The sequence below is a fragment of the Nelumbo nucifera genome, chromosome 8 (assembly GCF_055504915.1).
Source record: "Nelumbo nucifera cultivar China Antique chromosome 8, China Antique-T2T, whole genome shotgun sequence".
NCBI lineage: Eukaryota > Viridiplantae > Streptophyta > Magnoliopsida > Proteales > Nelumbonaceae > Nelumbo > Nelumbo nucifera.
Window position 1 is genome coordinate 51691792 of NC_142656.1, and position 19280 is coordinate 51711071.

Below are 19280 nucleotides of genomic sequence, written 5' to 3' on the forward strand. Positions count from 1 at the left end.
TATATACTTTTCAGTATATGTGTCCCCAGTCCATGTTTTCTCATTTTGCCAAGTCAGACTCCTGGACACATGTCGGATTCCGACTCCCATGTCCATGCCCATGCAACACTGCTGCAAACAGATTATCTCCTTGATTAATGAGCCATACCACCAAGATAATATTTGACCAGATGATGGCTTTTTAATCAAATAGAGTATATCAATTTGATTTGACCATAGAATTTATTTAAGGGAAAAGGATCAAGCAGTCTGCAAATAAGCACATCATACTCCTGATGTACCAAATAAGTGTCCACTTCCTTGAAGAGTCAATTAAGTGGAGCTTACCGTCTGATTATCCTCATCTCCACTATCATCATCAGAACAAGTCTCTCCATCTTCACCTTTCCCGCTGGGAAGGGCCGTGCTTAGGGATGGTGGACCACAAGTGAGGACAAGGTATTCCTTCCTGCTCTTAGAACTGTCATGAAGATAAATATTTAGGCCAGAGCCATTTAATTTGCAGGTTCATATCTATGGCAAGAATCAAGATCAAAGCAAAAATCAGTGTAGCTTTAATAAAAAATTTTCAAAAAGATTTGCCCATCATAAAACACATTAATAGCATGAATCAAATATCCAGAACGGAAATTCTATGCATCTTTAAAATTAAATGATTTTCTTAAAAAGTTTGCAAGAAAATATTAAATCATTTAAATTGCATGTCACATCACCAGCATGGAAAATAGACATGTTACATTTTGAATTCCCAAAAGCTACTATAACAAAAACATACAAGAATAGGAAACTGACTTTCCCATTCAAAATAACAAGAGCTCCATCCTTTCATTCTCTCACCTGTATCTTTGTTGCATCCAAAATAACAAGGGCTCCATCTCTTCATACCTTTCTCTTCCTCTATTCTTTCATTAACTAATAGAAACACAGTCTCTGCATCTCCATCTTATATTAACAGAGTAGAGGTTTATTCCCTAGTTTTTCAGTCATATAATTCTCAATGTGTTTAGATCACTTTAAATGTTTTCTAATTGCTGTACCAACTAGTGAAACAAGTTAAAATTACCCAAGTTTCTATATGAAAAAATCATCATCTAGATAAGTGTTTTAAAAGGCATGGGAGGTGTACGCTTGGAGGTGTGCCTCCAAGCAAGGTGCTTCCAAAAAGCCCCGAGGCGTAGGCTAGAGGTGCTGACACCTCTGAGGTGTATGCCCCAGGTGCAAGAGGCGTACGCTTCATGCGCTTTTTCCATGAGGTGTGCTAGAGGCATACGCCTCATGTGCCTCATGCACACCTCATATAAAAAGACTGAAAAAAAAGAAAAAAGAAAAAAGAAAAAAGAAAAAAAGGAAAGGAAAAGAAAAGAAGAGAAAGGGAAGGGAAAGAAAAAGAAAGAGAAGAAAAAGAAAAAAGGAAAGGGAAGGGAAGGGAAGAAAAGATAAGAGGAAAGAAACTAGTGCTATGCATCTTTATTCTTCTTAATATAAAAAAAAAATTATTAAAAATAAAGAAAAATGAGATTCCCCCTTCCTCTTTTTCCTCCTGACCCCCCTCCTCTTAAGGAGGCTTACGCATCTTTGTGTTTGGGAGGCTTATGCCTCTTACGTTCTGAACTATGCCTCACACCTCACGCCTCCACATTTTAAAACATTGCCTAGATGATGCCTAGGAAGGGGCCTAGCTAGATGGGCTACAAGGCACTCCACTGTTGTACAGCCTCATAAAATTTTAACTTTTACACCAGTAATGTGTAAAATAGATGTATATAATAAAGAGAAAACTAAAGAAGAGAAATCCTTAATTCCCTACAAAAAGAGAGGAATTAAGATAAACAACCCTTGGAAATGAGGGCTTAAAAAGTGCACAACATACAGAACATGAAAACATAGACTCTAACCCAGTAAGATAGGTCCACTAAGTGACAAAATTGAAATTTTATCCGCTTCAATCAGGAAGCTAGAATTAGCCAATGATGTAGTTTCTAACTTTTAATATTTCTTTTATCAATGAATTTTTATGGAAAAAATATTCTGACAAATAATTAATAGAACAGTCTCCTCAATTGAGCATCTCCTTAGGTTAATGGCATTTCCCCCCTACACCAGCTGATTGGATTGCACCTGAAATGAACTAACTTTATGATAGTAATAAAGAATATCATATGGATCAGAAGTGAGATGGCATACCCAGATTAGAAGTTTATTAAGGACAATATGACAATTTTTTGCTATATAGTTGCTTGATCTGCACCTAAGATATTATTTAATGGTGAAACAGAATAATAGATAAAAAGGATGGCATTAATAACAGATACTTTCTTCCATTTTTTTTGAAGATAAATAAAGAAAAAAATTATAAGAAAGAGACAAGATAGGAGATTACAATGGGTGATCAGGAATCAACCCCCAAAAAATAAGAAACCAAAACACCCTGCCACCCCAAAAATTCCAAAACTATAATCACAAAACGACCAAAACTCTCGAACCACCCAATTAAAGCCCAACATTGTCCATGCGTAAACTCCTTACTGAACCCCTCCTCATATTACCCAAACACCTTACAAGCAGACAGCGCAAAACTCCCCTTCCACCTACCGAATAAATCCCCCTTAACCTTGCAAAAGCCTTTGATACTGGCACAACTTGGAAATTTTTATGTTGTTTGAACCTTTTAACTGCATTGGGCATGTCCTTAGCACTCCCCCCTTCATCCAGCCTTTCATAAATTCTTTCAAACTCTTAAACTGCGTTCTGCTAAAACAGTTGCTCTGCTGTTAAAACCATGCCCATCTCCTCCTCTGTAACCTTAGACCTCTCTTCAACAATTGCACTGTCCTCACAATTCTTCCAAAGACCACCAGGAATTTCTTCTATTTCCTCAAAGGCTTTTCTTGCAAATTCCTCTCTTCCCATGAAAAAAAGGCCCAGCTTTTTACCCACCCCCATCTTGATGTTAATAATTGCTTCCAGATCAGTTTTCTTCTCAATTTCGTGAACTTCATCCAACATAATCACCTCTTCCTCCTCTTCATTTTCAACTTCCAATTATCCATTGCAAGGTCTTTTTCCTTTGATAGCCCCAAACCTTTCCAATTCAACCCTTCCTTCCATTCCATTAATTAAATCCTTCTTCTGCTTCTTCCCCAATCTGTTCTCATTGCTTACTTTATTACTTAATATCTTTCCTGCCCCTTCCTTTTCCTTTCCTTTCAGCCTTACCGTATCATTTTCCTCTGTTATCACTGAGAGAAACCTGTATCTCGTACAAAACCTCCGCTGAAAACCCTTCATTCCTTTAAACCTCAAACCCCTTAATCTCGACTGACCTGATTGCAGGGTTCCCCATATCCTCCCATCCCATCCATCAGTGTCTAGTCGAAGAGGAAGACGATGGACCAGAAGAAATGTCCAACAACCCCCTCCTGAAAAGTCCACTGGATCACTTAAAATCTCATGTGCCTCCTTTATGTTCAACAGGTTACATACATTTAACCCAACATCCAGCCCACCCTTTATGGGCTCCATCATAGTAGGCCCAACTAACTCAATTGGACATCCTCCCATGTGACCATTTAAGCCATTACGTGAAGATACCTGATCCAAATCGAAAGCCTGATTGGAGTCATCCACCTGACCTATCTCCAATTCCTCTCCCTGTCTCTTAGACTTCTTGTTCTGCCCTTGAACCTCGTGCACATGCTCTGGAACATTAAATTCCATTTCTTCCTTGCACCAATGAATAAGATCTTGGGTTTTTAACCCAATGTCTACCTTGCTTCTCAACTACCTTCCCCTCCCAAATTATTTCTTACTTCCATCTCATCTTTCTTTTCCAAACCCCCACCTCCACGTATCGCCCACCATGCCTCATCATCATCTTCAAGCTTTCTCCCACAGCACCAAAGTGTTGCTTGAGCTTCTGTTGCCACCCACACTTTCCTCCAAAAACTTTCAAGAAACAGATCAATTGAATGAGGACTGACCTCTGGCTTTGAACCTGAGATTTTGATTCTTGCTGCATGAAGATCCGTCACATTCACAGCCTCCAAGTTTCCCCCACAAGCAGTCACAATCATGTCCAGAACTGGTTCAGTCCAACAATTGAAGTCCAGTGATTTAAAAGGCACGCCTAGGTGCACAGGTGAGGCGCATTTTAGGGCATGCGCCTCGCCTAGGTCCTAGGCACAGCCCTTTCAAAAGGCACATGCCTGGTGCGCCTAGGTGTGCGCCTTGCACCTCAGCCCAGGCATGCACCTTTTGAAAATTGGACACTTTTTTGCTTTTTTTGAACCTAGCGGCTGGGTCGGGGTGGACTTGTTCATTCATTCATCCTAATAGAATATCTTCTTAAAAAGCAATTAAAATTATAAAATCATTATTTTTGTGTGAGAACTAAGAATTTAAGACCCTAACATGGACTTGTTTGGGCTTGCCTTGAGGGGCATGGCACAAAGGTGGCTCATAGAATCAGGAATATAATATGTTTTATATCACATTAGCTACTTGAAGTAATGCAATTAAGGAATAAAAGAAATTGTGGGAATTACATGCTTGGAAATGATTTATACGTTTGATTTTATTTTTAAATTCTCATTTGAATACACTTCACATGTTATGCTTATGTATTTTAATTTTAGATAATAGGTTTTTTAAAGCACTTATTTTAAAATTTAAGTTTATATTTTTTATTAATATTATGTTTAATATTTTTATACTTTTTTTACATTTTTTGAATTTTTTGGCACTTTTTTATTTTTCTGACATTTTTTATTTTTGTGCCTTGCTTCAAAAAGGCACGCGCCTCGCCTTGCGGCTTGTGCCTCGGGTGCAAATTGGCCCCTAAGCCTTGCACTCTTAAAACACTGAGGGAGTCCCAAAATCTTCAACAGAAAGGTTCCATCTACTGTTTTTTTGTTTTTTAATTGCAGAATGGAGACCGACTTTCCACCACCACAATTCCTTCACTGGATTTGGAGCTTACCAGCATCCAAAATCGCTTTATTCTTTTTGAAAGGCATGAGAGTAGCATTCTCTTTGGTCAGAGTCTTCATCAGGTTGCTTCTCTGTTTCCTCATTTTTCAATGCTTTGTTGACTGATACTAATGTGGTTAACTCTTTTCCTGCTAGAGAAGTGTGGTATGCTCCAATACCCCCATAGTCTTTGCTTGAACAGTGGTGAGATGGTAAATCATCTACTTTTATCTCATTCATCAAAAAAAAAAAAAAACCATCTACTTTTATCCTGTCCTTTTGCTACTCATGTCTGGGAGTGGTTCTCTTCCTTCTTTGATTGCAAGTGGAATCCCCCCTCAAGAGTGGCGGAGCTGTTGATTCTAGTTTTTTCCAACAACAAAAGAAGCGGGGAAGGGTGATGTGGAGAACAATGAGAGCTGTTGATTCTAGTTTTTTCCAATAACAGGATTTTCCAAGGCCAAGAACAAGTTATAGAAGGCATTACCATCAAGGTGATACATTGGCTGAAAACTATGGACCTCTTCAAGGATTTTTCTGCAGATGACTTGCTTAGAGGTTGGAACATAGTAGCAGGCTCTTCCATCCCTCCTACTATTGTTAATGAGGAGTGGACCCCACCCTAACACTTTTCTGTGAAACAGAACTTTGATGGAAGTTCTATGGGAAACCCTGGTCCTTGGAATCGGGGGTGTGATTAGAAATTTGGAAGGAAGAGTTTTGGCCCTTTTATCTGGCCCTTTAGGGGTGGGTGACTCACTAAGAGCAGAAGTAATGGCGCTCCTTCAAGGGCTCAGATTGGCTAAACAGTTGGGCCTCCAGTTAGAAGTGGAAGGGGATTCAAGATTAGTCATAGGCTGGATGCAAACAAGGAAAATTTATCAAAAGTGAACAAGGAAAACCAAAAAGGAGCATAAAGGTGAAGAACCAACACAGTTTCTTGATGCCATAAAGATGACTGAGACTGTTTAACCTATAGCATACCTGTGGGGATAATCAACCACCACGCCACCTGCAAATCCAGCACGCATAGCAAAACCTAGGATCAACTCACGCTGTGCTAAGTTTTCAGGATATACTTGCAACACTGCTCTTGCTCCCCTTGCTAAACATCTATATAATGATCCAAAGAAAGCCCTGCAAAAAGATTATGCCCCATTCATTATGCCTGCCACAAAATATCTTTCTTGATTGGGAGAGGAAAATATTGGCTCCATGGTCAGAAAAAGCATACTTCAATCTCAATCTTGGATTGTGAGAGGATTTGTCAGCATTGCATAACCACTGCTTAATTCAAAACCAGAAAATGATCAAACTCAATGACAGACAAATGGGAGAATTGCAACATCAATCAAAAAAATATTCAAAGAGTAACCACTTAATATTTCTCCAAAGGAAACTAAGGATTTTTGCATTGAAATCTAAATGAGCCATAAGACATTTGGTATGATTTACAGCTCACAGGTAGAACTTTCAAAATAACACTTTTGGACCAAGATTTTGAAAACTCGAATGAGTTCATTTAGTTACATTAACATATAGAGTAATTCTTTTTAGAAAACATTGACATAGTAGGTATGTGGACAGGGGTATTCTTGTCTGTGTACCTTTTTATCAATAACGGAAAATTTCATTAATAACTAAATCAGAGAACATTGGAGACATAAAAGAGGAGAGGTAACGCTTCTTAACTCTGCTCAAAAACTTAAGAGATTACAATTGAGACCAAAACAGTTGACTTCTTCCCACCCCTTTCTTTGCTAGAATATCAGCAAAGGCATAGCAGTTCTTTTAACCCAACTAAGTCTCACATCCATATCTTGTGTCATCCACTTGAATTTCTTTCTTTCACTATTGTAACTCCACAGTCCAGCTTCTACCTTTTGCAGCCATTCCACTACCAGCTTTGAATCACCTTCTATAATCAGCTTACTTAAGTTCATATCCTTCGCCTTTTGCACTCCCTCCATAACAGCCATAATCTTAGCCTTTAATGAGTCCCCTACACCAATTGGGCCTGAGAAAAAACCAATAATTCTGCCTTCACCATCTCCAAGAACACCTCCAATGCCAAAAGGACCTAGGTTACATGCACTACTCCCATCAAAACTAAACTTACTGTCATTAGCTGGTGGAGACCATAAGGGGCTTGTAGTAGACTTAATGATGGTCTGAACAAGCCACTTCCATCCAGTTTTTCATAATGTCACCTGTTGAGAAATCAGTAAAGAGCTCCAAAGATTTCCCCCCATTGAACCACTCTAATCATGATGGTGCCTATGGTTGCCTCTTTTCTTCTTTCCTTATCTGAAAAAAATTCTTGAATTCCATTCTTCCCATACGTCCAGCTCAAAGAAGCCCTTAAGCATTTCCACATTATCCTTCCCCTTTTCTTTGGTCAACTAAAGAAAATAGAGGCAAACAAGCCTTGCACATTAAGCGGGGGAGTCCACCTACACCCAAAGAGAGAGAGAGAGAAACCATTTCCAAATATAGGTTACAAAGGGGGCAGGAGATTAATAAGTAAAAGAAAGTTTCTCCATTAACCTTGCATAGAACACACTAGCGTGGGGATAAGCACCAATTAGTTCTGTTCTTTAGCCTAGATCATAAGTATTTATTCTTTTCAGGAAGACTTCACAACAGAAACCTCCAATTCTTTAAGGGATAAGTTTACTCCAAACCTCCTTTATAGGGAAAGGATGCCCCAAATTATCAACGGGTTGAATAAAGGCCTTGAAGAACGAAGCAAAGGACAAGGTACTAGTGGAGGTGAGGGTCCAAATACGGCTGTAAGTTTTAGAGGGAGCCAAAAAACTCCCCTCAAAAGTATTTATTCTTTTCAGGGAGACTTAACAACAGAAACCTCCAATTCTTTAAGGGATAGATTTACTCCAAACCTCCTTTATAGGGAAAGGATGATGCCCCAAACTAATAAAGGGTTTAATTAAGGTCTTGAAGAACGTGGCAAAGGAAAAGGTACTAGTGGAGGAGAGGGTCCAAATATGGCTGTAAGTTTTAGAGGGAACCAAGAAAATCCCTTCAAGGATACAAGGATATGAAGCAAAGCCAAAACACAATTTCATTCGGAATCCCTTACACCCCTTCTCAAACCCAAGTCCCAATCAAAACAATTTCTTGAACTAAATGGAACAAGGAAAGTAGAGACATGCTCATCTTTGTATCTTGAAAGGGAAAACAAGGAGGGAAATTTGTCTTTCAAAGGACGGTTCCCCACCCAAATATGTTCCTAGAATTAGGGTTTCCAAAACATAGATCATACCAATGTTTTAAAACGCGAAGTCGTCACGCGAGGCGTGAGACGTAGTTCATAACGTAAGTGGCGTAAGCCTCCTGAACACAAGGAGGGGAGTGAGGAGGAAGAAGAGGAAGGGGGGATCTCATTTTTCTTTATTTTTAATAAAAATCTTCTATATTAAGAAGAATAAAGATGCATAGCACTAATCGAAGGGGCCGGGGGCAGACCACTTTCTTTTCTCTTATCTTTTCTCCCCTTCCCTTTCCTTCTCTTTCTTTCTTTCTTTTTCTTTCCCTTCCCTTCCCTTTCTTTTCCTTTCCTTTCCTTTCCTTTTTTCTTCTTTTTTTTTGTCTTTTTATATGAGGTGTGCATGAGGTGCATGAGAAGTACACCTCTAGCACGCTTCATGAAAAAAGCTCGTATGAGGTGTATGCCTCATAGGTGTTAGCGCCATTGGCATACGCCTCAGGGCGTTTTGGGAGTGCTTGCCTAGGGGCCTACGCCTCCCACGCCTTTTAAAACACTGGATCATACCTAACAAAAGGTAGGAAAAAAGGCAAAATAGCTTGGATGGCCTTCCACGAGGAAGTTGTTGTAGCCCTAGTCAATACATCAACATCCCATCAGTCCACTACAAAACCATGAATGCTTACCACTACCTTAGCCCAAAGTTTATCCTTATCCATAGGTAGTCTCCAAGCCACTTCCCCAATAATGATACATTCCTTTTTTTGTAAATTACCTATGCCTAGACCATCAACTCCTTGCTTCTACTAACCACTTCCCATCTAACTTTATGGTTCTTTTTCTCCTCCCCTATCTTCCACAAAAAGCCCCCCATCCGACATCTTAAATACAGATATGCAATAAATAGGCAAACTATATAAAGTGGATCTTATTAAAGCAATCCTACCTGCTAATGACAAATAGCTTTTCTTCCACGAGGCAAGTCTTTTAGCAAACCTATCCACAATAGGATCCTAGAAACTACTCTTCTTTGGATTTTCCCAAGAGGTAAACCTAAATATTGCAATGGCCATTCATAGGCCCTCACATCCAATTGCACACTTTGACCCTTTATTTCAAATCAATAGCCACCATATAACTTTTATCAATATTCACTTTTAGATTTGAGATCTATTCAAAAAGTTGTACTATTAACTTAAGGTTCTTGACCCACCTTCTACTCCCTTCCTAACAAAACAACATTGTGTCATTTCCAAATTGCAAATGTGTAATTGGAATCCCATCACGATCAATTTTTTGTCCTCTCACTAGACCTTGTGAATCCACCCTAGAAATTATTTTCCCAAGGACCTCAACAATTAGAGTAAAGATAAAGGGAGAGAGGGTTCCCTTACCTAATTCCTCTTAAATCCAAAAAGAAGTCCACCACTATTCCATTCACCAGTATACAATAATGACAAGTCCTAATGCACCCCATTATCTACTGACACCATCTCTCCCCAAATCCAAAGCTTCTCATTGCTTCCAATAAGAAAAACCAATCCACCATATCATAAGCTTTTTCCAAGTCCAATTTCCAAACTAAGCCATTCTTTCCTTCTCTTTTCATCTCCTCCACACTCTCATTCTTCATAAAAGCACCATGATTAGGTGAAATCACAATATGAAGAGCTACCCTAATCCTCAAGGATAGAAAAAGAAGGGCAGCCCAATGCATGAGGCTCTTGCCAATGCGGGGTTTAGGAAGGGACAAATGTACATAGCTTAACCCTACGCATACAAAGAGGCTATTTCCGAGATTTGAACCTTGGTCACCCATGTCAAAATGGAGCAAGCCAACCATTGTGCCAAGGCCCACCCTCCATTATTTTATATAAACTCTTCACCAAGCTAATGGGACTAAACTCTTGAGGATGGGTTGCATTAGACTTCATAGACACCAAGCAATAAAAGTTGAGTTCAAACCTAGTTTTATTACTCCTCCCTCAAAGAATTCATTAAACACTTCATGCAAATCATCTTTCAAAATGCCCTAGCAATTTGATAGAATGGCATTGTACCCATCTAGCCCAAAATCTATCTATAGAAAACACAACCTCCCTGATTTCCTCTATCTCAAAACTCCTCTCCAACCAATCCTTGAGTTCACAAGATAAACTCGGCCAATCAAGGCCATCTAGTCACACTATCATTCAAGGGTCTTCTAGAAATTGATCTAAAGTGCTCTTTGAAGGCCCCAACTACCTCATTTTGTTGCGTGATTGTTACACCATCCACCACTAATCTTGAGATATGATTTTTCCTTTATCTACCATTTTGTTATGTGATTTGTCACCCTCAACCCATTTATGCCTTGATTTTTGCCTCTAGCTAATTTCCTCTTTATAAACTTGAGTGACTAGGGTTCAAATTTTGGAAACAACTTCTTTGTATGTACAGGGATAAGGTTGGGTACATTTGTCCCTCCTTAGACCCCGCTTGGTGGGAGCCTTGTGCACTAGGCTGCCCTTAGAGGATATCTTTCAGTTGCTTCCTCAAAGACCATCTTGCTTCCTTATCCCTTTCCACAAATACACCACTCCCTTCTTATCCAACTCCTCAATTTGAGTAATCACCATATGCTTCCTCTCTTCAATCCTCCCAAATTGTTGAATATTCCATTTTCAAATCTTAGGGCATGTTTGTTTCTTCTTAAATCTTATCTTTTAAGAGGAATCTTATAGTGTTCATTTCCTCTTATCTCTTATCTCTTAAAGATAAATCTTACAACTTTTTGTTTTCTAATGATACACCAAAAACACAAACAAAAGTTCTCATATATGGGGTTAAAATTGACATTTGACAATTTTCAGAATTCAGAACACCATTCTCTTTATTCAGAGTTCAGAGGAACGAAAAATTCACCAGTGTAATTATTGCACTTTCAGATGTCAGACGTTAGAGCAAACAAACAGGCCCTTAGTCTTCAAAAATTGCAACTTCCTATGGAATCTCATTCCTTTCCATTTTACTCTTGGGTTACTCTCCCCCCACCATTCCTTAATCTTTTGTACAAAGCCCGAATGACCTACCACATGGTCTCAAACCTAAAGGGAGTTCAGCCTCTCCCACGTAGCTCCTTCCTACAAATGGAGATTGGCCAATGACCCAATGTTACCAATTACCCTAGGTAGAGATCTAGACACTAAACCTCCCCAATGCTCTTCCCAATCCACCAAGAACAAGAACCTATCCAATTTAGAACAAACTGGGTTGGCTTGGAGGTTGGACCAAGTAAAACCACTATGTAAGAGAGGCAATTCCTTAAGTTCAAAGGTATTTATGAATTGGTTAAACCTTCTCATATAGCAGTGCTACCTTGTCTCCTGTTATTTGTCTCTTTAGTGAATCTGATCACATTAAAATATCCACCTATACACCAAAGAACCTCCTAAAGTCCTCTAATATCACCCAATTCTTCCAGAAATTCATTCCTCTCCCTATAACCATTGGGCGCATACAGATTTGTTAATACCCATTCAAAATCATTGTCTACTTGCTGAAATTTTAAGGTCATTGTAAATTTACCCACAAGCTCTTTAGTTCTAGTCAACATCTCATCTCTCCAAATGGCCACTATACCCCCTGAAGATGCCAACTAACTTCCCTACCCCTCCATAGACTTCTAGCCCATCTTCTGTCAAACTCTGCCAGCTTGGTTTCCTGAAAAATGATTATATCAGGATTTTCTTTCCTTATCACCTCCTTAATGATTGAAACTTTCCTAGCACTGCCTAAACCTTGGACATTCCAACTTAAAATCTTCATTTTCAACCTTCTTTTTCCTTGGTTCCTCCCCCTCTTATTACTTCTCTTCCTATTTACTCCCTTTTATCCTTTCCCTTCTCACACTATATTTCTTATCTCCAACACTTTAGTCTTTCAACTTCAACCAATTTCCCTTTTATCCTTTCCCTTCCCTTCACCCTTATTTTTCCTTAAGTTTCATATCATTTGGGTTCTTTACGATGCAGCCAAGCTTCCCAACAAAATTGGCCCCATCCTCATCTTTGTTATTACTCTCTAAAGAACCCTCTCTCCCTTCACCTCTATCTTCCCCAATTTCTACCACCCTCTCCCTCAAATTACCTCCCTCCTCATTTTCTTTGAAATTACTTTCCCCTTCTAGTTCTTCCCTCTTTAACTCTTCAAATAGGACTCTATTAACTCCCAAATTATACTGCCTTTCCCCTCCAAATCAACCACCACATTCTTTCATTTTCTCTCTTCCACATCTTCCCTCTCATTTAATGCTTGGTCCGCTCTAACATGGGCTTACAGATTTCAATTAGGTTGGGTACCTGGAGAAAAGCTAACAGGGACGGAGCAAGAGTTAGTATCCAAAACCAAAATGACAATAGTACCTGAACAAGAGGGCTGGGTAGAGGCAGCTTCTAGGATTGAATGCTCCATTATCCTTCCCTATTCATTTGGTTTAGTAACACTCCCTAACATTAGAGATTTGTTGGAAAGATCCACCCATCTCTGTTCACTCTTGGATCACTCCTATTATTCTGTCACTCATCCCCAACTAGAGTCTCTCTAACAGGCCTCTGAATATCCTCAACAATTCCCTTTTTTATAATAAAGAAAATTTCATTAAACAATAAAAAATAGCACAATCCAGCTTGGGTGTTAAGGCAACACCCACATACATAAAATTGAAAATACATCAATAAAAGAAAGTTTCAATATCATCTCTAAAACCTACTACAACCTCATCTTCAAACTGCAGATGGGTGACTATCACCTCATTTCTGCCTACCCTCCAGCCTCTAAGCAACCTAGACTGATTAGCCTTATTGATGATACAAGAATATAGTAATATACAGCACCATCACCATTACTCACTACATATCTTATGATCTTCAGTGGAGCTCTCACAGTGCTACTACCCTACTCTAAAGATCCAAAGGCTCTTATGAAAACTTTGCATCTGTGAACTTTGGTATCATTTCCTTATCTAGTTACAATGGGTGGAGAATAAGCCTTAGTTCAATGATTTCTTAATGGTAAAATCTATTGGCACCACATGCTAAGATAAGCATGATCTTGAACCAGGATAACTAGTCTAAGCTATGCTTTCTCAAGTTTGGCTCATTGATGTACACGGTTTTATATCATGAACCAAGTACCCACAAGTAACACAAAAACCATTACATATATCACGTATTAATCTTATGCCTTATGACTTACAAGCTACAACTTACGAGCAAATACTCGAGTCAATGCAACTGAGCCTTAACCACATGTATTTGGGGTGCTGGATATCATTTAAAAACAAGACAATAGAAAGATACATAGCTAACCTGAACTGCCGAGATACTAATAGCACCATCAATAACTCCAGGTCTGAATCCTAAGCCCTGCAACCACAGCACAGTCTGATCATAAGTCTATGGAACCAATGTCACAAACTCACTGACCATGAATTATCAATGTGATAACACCAAACAAGAACTTTGACTAAGGAGAATGTAACAAGTAATTGTTAAATGGCAGAAATCATGGAATTAGTAAAAGCAAGGATGAAACCATAACAGAGGCAAGAGAAATCCAAAATCAAAACCACAACCAGAACTCTGGTAAAAAAAATCCAAACCAGGACTATATTAAAAATTAAAAAAGAAAAAACAGTTCAATAAATTTTGCATCGTAAGGCAATTACCAGACACTAGAAAGGAAAAGAAAAGAAAAGAAAAAAGCATAATAAACATACAAAACAAGAAATGCTAAAATTTTGCACAAATAACCTTACTCATACCAGACAATTTTTTCCTTTATGGTCCTCTTATATGTCTAATTTGCATTTTTACAATATAGTTTGTTGACTTGTTGCTCTTCAAGGAAAATTAAAGGGAAAAAATGCATACAAACCCATGATATCCGATAAAGAATAAAGTATGAACTATGAAGTATAAATATCAATGTGGAAGAATGGTGAAGAAATTGGTTCTAAAGCTGTGAAAACTCCTCCTCCCTTCGTCGAGGGAGCTGACCCTAAGTCTAATGAATTACAGGATGTTGGTGGAGAGGGACAAGAATCGAACGTGAGGATGGATTAGGGTATTACAGTGTAGGAAACACAGAGAAAGGTCTTCCAAGTGGGTAGGTCGTCAGGAAGTGATTCTTTCACCATGTCTACTTCCCAACCTTGTCCAAAAAGGGGAAAGGCCTTAAAACCATGTGCCGCCTGTCAGCAAGTCATTTTCAGTGATTCTAGTCCTACCCCCGTTCTATCAGGTATGGGTGTCAATTCTGTTTTAGGTACTGACTTGTTTGCTATGCCTGTAACAAATATCCCAGCTTCCTATCCAGGAGTTTCTAATGCAAGAGAGAGGGTGATAGTGGAAGGAGGAGAGAGGGTGTTGGAAGGAAGTAGCAAGGGGGAGGCGGATAGAAATTGGGAATTGATTTGTACAATGATGGAGGAACAAAATAAAAAGGAAGGACTCGTAGAAAGATGTTGTAGCAAAAATAAGTGTGAGAAGGGTAAAATTCTTTCTCAAACATTGGCTGGAAAGGATGGAGAAATTGGGAAGGGGGGGGGGGGGGGGGGAAAGAGGAACAAATAAGAAAAAAAGATCTGAAGTGGAAAGGCTAATCTCAGACATTGAGGGGGATTTAGAATTCAGTGGTAGAGGGGATAGAAGGGCCTAAAATGAGGAGAATATGGCCTATTATTGGGTTCCTTTGCTATTTTGTATCGATGAAAATTAGTAGCTGGAATGTAAGAGGGTTAGGGAGTGCAAGGAAGAGAAGAGCGATCAAAGAACTACTCCGAAGGGAAAAACCTGATATTGTGTTGTTACAAGAATCCAAACTGATGGAATTAGATGGGAGATGGGTGAGGAGTTTTTGGAGGTCTAGAGGTTTAGGTTGGAGCTCGTCTCCTTCTTGGGGAGCCTCGGGGGGGATTGTAACACTATGAAGGGAGGATGTGGTGGAAGTAGTGGAAGAATTGATAGGCAGATTCTCAGTTTCTATTAAGTGCAAGAATGTAGAAAATGGGTGTGTATGGGTCTTAACCAATGTTTATGGCCCTAATTCCTATAGAGAGAGGAATGAGATGTGGGAGGAACTATATGCAATTAAGGGGCTATGGGATGGTCCTTGGTGCCTGGGCGGGGATTTTAACGTCATTAGATTCTCTGATGAAACCAGTAATCCCCAACAGGTAATCTCAACAAGCATGAGGAAATTTAATGGTTTTATTGAAGATTGTGAACTGAAGGAAATACCTCTGCTGCAAGCCAGTTACACTTGGTCCAACCTTCAGGAAACCCCTTTGTACTCAAAGTTGGATAGATTCCTTTTTAACCTTGCCTGGGAGAATAGTTTGGAAAACTTGGTTGCTAGGGCATTACCCAGGGTCACCTCCGATCACTGTCCTATCCAAATAGGAACCGAGTCTTTTCCTATAGGACCCAAACCTTTTAGATTCGAAAATATGTGGCTTACCCATCCAGATTGTGAAAAAAGTGGAGTGGTGGGGTGAGGAGGAAATGGGGGTAAGATGGAAGGGGATCAAGTTCCACAAGAAATTAAAAAGGTTGAGAGCCAAAATAAAAGAATGGAATAGAGATTAGTTTGGTAGAATTGAGGAGAAAAAATTGGGCCTAATCTCTCGAATAGAGAATTTGGATGTAAAGGAATCTCACAATGGGCTGACCGAGGAGGACAGAGTGTTAAGGAGACAATTAAAAAAGGAGTTGGAAGAAGTGTTATTGAGGGAAGAAATCAGTTGGAGACAAAAATCTAGACACAAGTGGATTAAGGAAGGCAATGGGAACACTAGATTCTTCCATGATTTGGCAAATGGGAGACGAAGAAAGAATTTTGTGACCAAGCTAGAGATAGGAGAGGAGATGATTACCAACCAGGATGCCATAGCCAGAAAATTTGTGGACCACTTCAAATCGATTTATAGAAGGCCTTTGAGTAAGAGAACAGTCATGGAAATGGTGGATTGGCCAAGAATTGATGGAGTGGCAAGGTGGCTGGAAAGGGATTTCGAGGAAGAAGAGATTAAGAAAGTTGTCTTTCTAATGGATAGATCCAAGGCTCCGGGTCCAAATGGCTTTACAATGGGTTTTTATCAAGACTGTTGGGAGGTGTTGAAAGAGGATCTAGCTGAAGTCTTTAAGGAATTTGTAGACAATCACACTATAAGCCCTGGAATTAATGCCACCTTTTTGGCCTTGATACCTAAGAAGAATGATGCCAACCACCCAAAAGATTATAGGCCTATTAGTCTGGTGGCAAGCATCTACAAAATTCTGGCTAAAGTGCTCTCATTAAGGATCAAAACAGTCCTCCCTACCATCATTAGTGAAGCTTAGGGGGCTTTCATTCAAGGGCGACAAATAACAGATCAGATCTTAATTGCGAGTGAGTGTGTGGAGGAAATGAAAAGGTCTAGTAGGAAAGGATTCATTTGTAAATTGGATCTTGAAAAGGCCTATGATTTGGTGGACTGTGAGTTTCTATTAGAGGTTATGCGAAATGGTGGATTTGGGGACAAGTGGTGTAGTTGGATCTTTGGGTGTATCAGTACTTGTCACTACTCTATTCTGGTAAATGGTACGGTGAAGGATTTTTTTCCAGCTTGCAGGGGTGTCAGGCAAGGGGATCCACTTTCACCATTCCTTTTTACCTTAGTAGCTGATGTGATTAGTAGGATCATTACTAAGGCTGACAGCGAAGATGCCATTAGGGGTTGGAGAATAAGGAGACACCAAGTCCCCGTCAGCCACCTTCAGTTTGCAGACAACCTAATGACTTTTTGTGAAGGAGGTCTTAGTGAAAAGGTAACAAACCTAAAGGAGCTAATAAAAGGATTTGAAAGTGTCTCTAATTTGAGAATAAATCTGGAAAAGAGTTGCGTAGCAGGTATAAATTTGGAGGTAGGGGAGGTCGAGGCTATTGCGGAGTGTCTTGAGTGTTCCACCTCTGCTTGGCCTTGTCATATTTAGGTCTTCCTTTAGGGGCAAATCCTAGGGAGAATAGATTTTGGACCCTAGTGATAGAAAAGTTTGAGAAGAGATTAGCCTCATGGAAGAGGAATTATATCTCTTTAGGAGGGAGAATTACCCTAATAAGAGTTACCTTGGCTAACTTACCTTTCTATTATTTGTTTGTTTTTAGGATACTAGTTAGGGAAGTTAGGAAACTGGAGAAGTTGATGAGAGATTTCTTATGGGAGCCGGGACAAGAAAAAAAGGATCACTTGGTTAATTGGAAAATTGTGTGCAGAAGTAAAGAAGAGGGGGGTTTGGGACTTGGGAGGGTAGCTAGAAAAAATCAAACTCTGTTAGGGAAATGGTTGTGGTGATGGCCTTTGGAAAGAGAGATTGTGGCATGAGGTGGTGGGAAGCATTCATGGGAGGTCAGAGAATGGATGGGATGCTAGTGTATCGAGGCAAGCTAACCTAGCCGCACCTTGGAAGGCTATTCACAACACCCTTCCTCAATTCCTCAATTTTATCAGGTATGAAGTTTGTTTTGGCAACTCTGTCCATTTTTGGGAGGATATTTGGATAGGAGACACACCATTAAAGGATTTGTTCCCTTCACTATTTTCTATTTCTTTGTACAAAAAAGAGGTGGTCTCTAAATTTGTCTCACTTTGGGAACACCCTTAGATCCTACTTGGGATTTTGGGTTTCGTAGAGGACTTAGGGATGATGAAATTGATTCTCTTTCTGCTTTGCTTGGTTGTCTTAATCAGGTTTGTTTGGATCCCTCCAAGCCAGATAAGAGGGTTTGGACTCCTAGACCCAATGGAACCTTCACTTGTACTTCTTTCTTCAAGTCCATCTCTCAACTTTCTACTCACCAACCCTTTCTATCAAAAGAAATTTGGTGTAGGCCAGTTCCCCCAAAAATTATGGCTTTTTGTTGGGAAGTTTTCCATGGAAAAGTAAACACTTTAGACAACCTACAAAAGAGAATACCTTTTCTCTATATTTCTCCTAATTGGTGTATCCTCTATAGAGCTCACGGTGAGGATTGTTACCATCTATTAGTATCTTGTCCCTTTTCTGCAGACCTTTGGGCTTGGCTACTTTCGTTGTTTGGGGGTAGTTGGAGTCTACCAGCAGAAGTTCGCATGCTCTTCAACCATTCTACCTTTTATTGGCCTACAAAAATAGGGAGAATTATGTGGAGATGTGCTCGTGCTGCCTTGACTTGGACTCTTTGGGAAGAAAGGAATCTCAGAATTTTTCAAGATAAGGAAAGGAACAGCCAAGATTTGAAAGACTGTGTGTTAAACAGGGCAATACATTGGCTGAAGACCTTGGAAATCTTTCATCAATTCTCCTTTAATGACATTTGGAGAAATTGGTCAGCAGTAGCAACGTGTTCATCTTTATAGACCAAATCAATTACAAGCTGGTCTCCTCCACCCGAAGGCTCAATTAAGTTGAACTTTGATGGAAGCAGCATGGGTAATCCAGGATTATCCGGAGTGGGGGGTGCTTTGAGAAATGAGAAGGGAGAGATTTTGTTGCTCTACTCAGGTCCTTTGGGAATTGGGAATTCCATCAGGGCAGAACTTTTAGCTGCTATACAAGGGGTCCAATTTGCAAACCAGCTGGGAGTACAACAACTAATAATCGAGGGGGACTCCAAAGTGGTGGTGGGTTGGTTGAAAAATTCTGAAGAGGCTATGTGGCGATACAAGAATGAAATGAAGAAATTTAGTTGGTTGACAAGGAATATGTTGGTCACTGTACAGTGGGTGGGGAGATCAGCAAATACCTTGTTAGATGTGTTAGCTAAGCAAGGGTAAATCGGGAAGAATTATTTTGGGCTCAGTTGTGATTCTTGTTTTTCTTTCCTAGTTTACTTGTAAGTTTCAAGGAGGGGCTGCAGCTCGCGCCTCACTGGGATGATGTATGAACTCACTCTAATTTGCTTCTGAATCAATAAACTTATTATTATTCATCAAAAAAAAGGTAAGTATTTAAAGTCCAAAAGATAGCATCTAAGGTATAACTCTGCTTTGATGAAGAAAAAAAGCTTACTTGCTTCTTTTAAGAGG

General features: G+C 39.6%; 1 protein-coding gene across 2 annotated transcripts in view; it reads right to left on the reverse strand.

Moving 5' to 3' along the window:
• Positions 1–19280, reverse strand: part of RID2 (S-adenosyl-L-methionine-dependent methyltransferases superfamily protein) — a 36870-nt gene that overhangs the window by 1241 nt on the left and 16349 nt on the right. For both annotated transcript variants that reach the window (XM_010264929.3, XM_010264930.3), the window contains exons 6-9: positions 13543–13599; positions 6203–6252; positions 5953–6105; positions 328–460 (exon numbers count right to left, since the gene is read on the reverse strand). In XM_010264929.3, coding sequence (XP_010263231.1) covers positions 328–460; positions 5953–6105; positions 6203–6252; positions 13543–13599 — 393 coding nt within the window. The remainder of the gene's footprint in view (positions 1–327; positions 461–5952; positions 6106–6202; positions 6253–13542; positions 13600–19280) is intronic.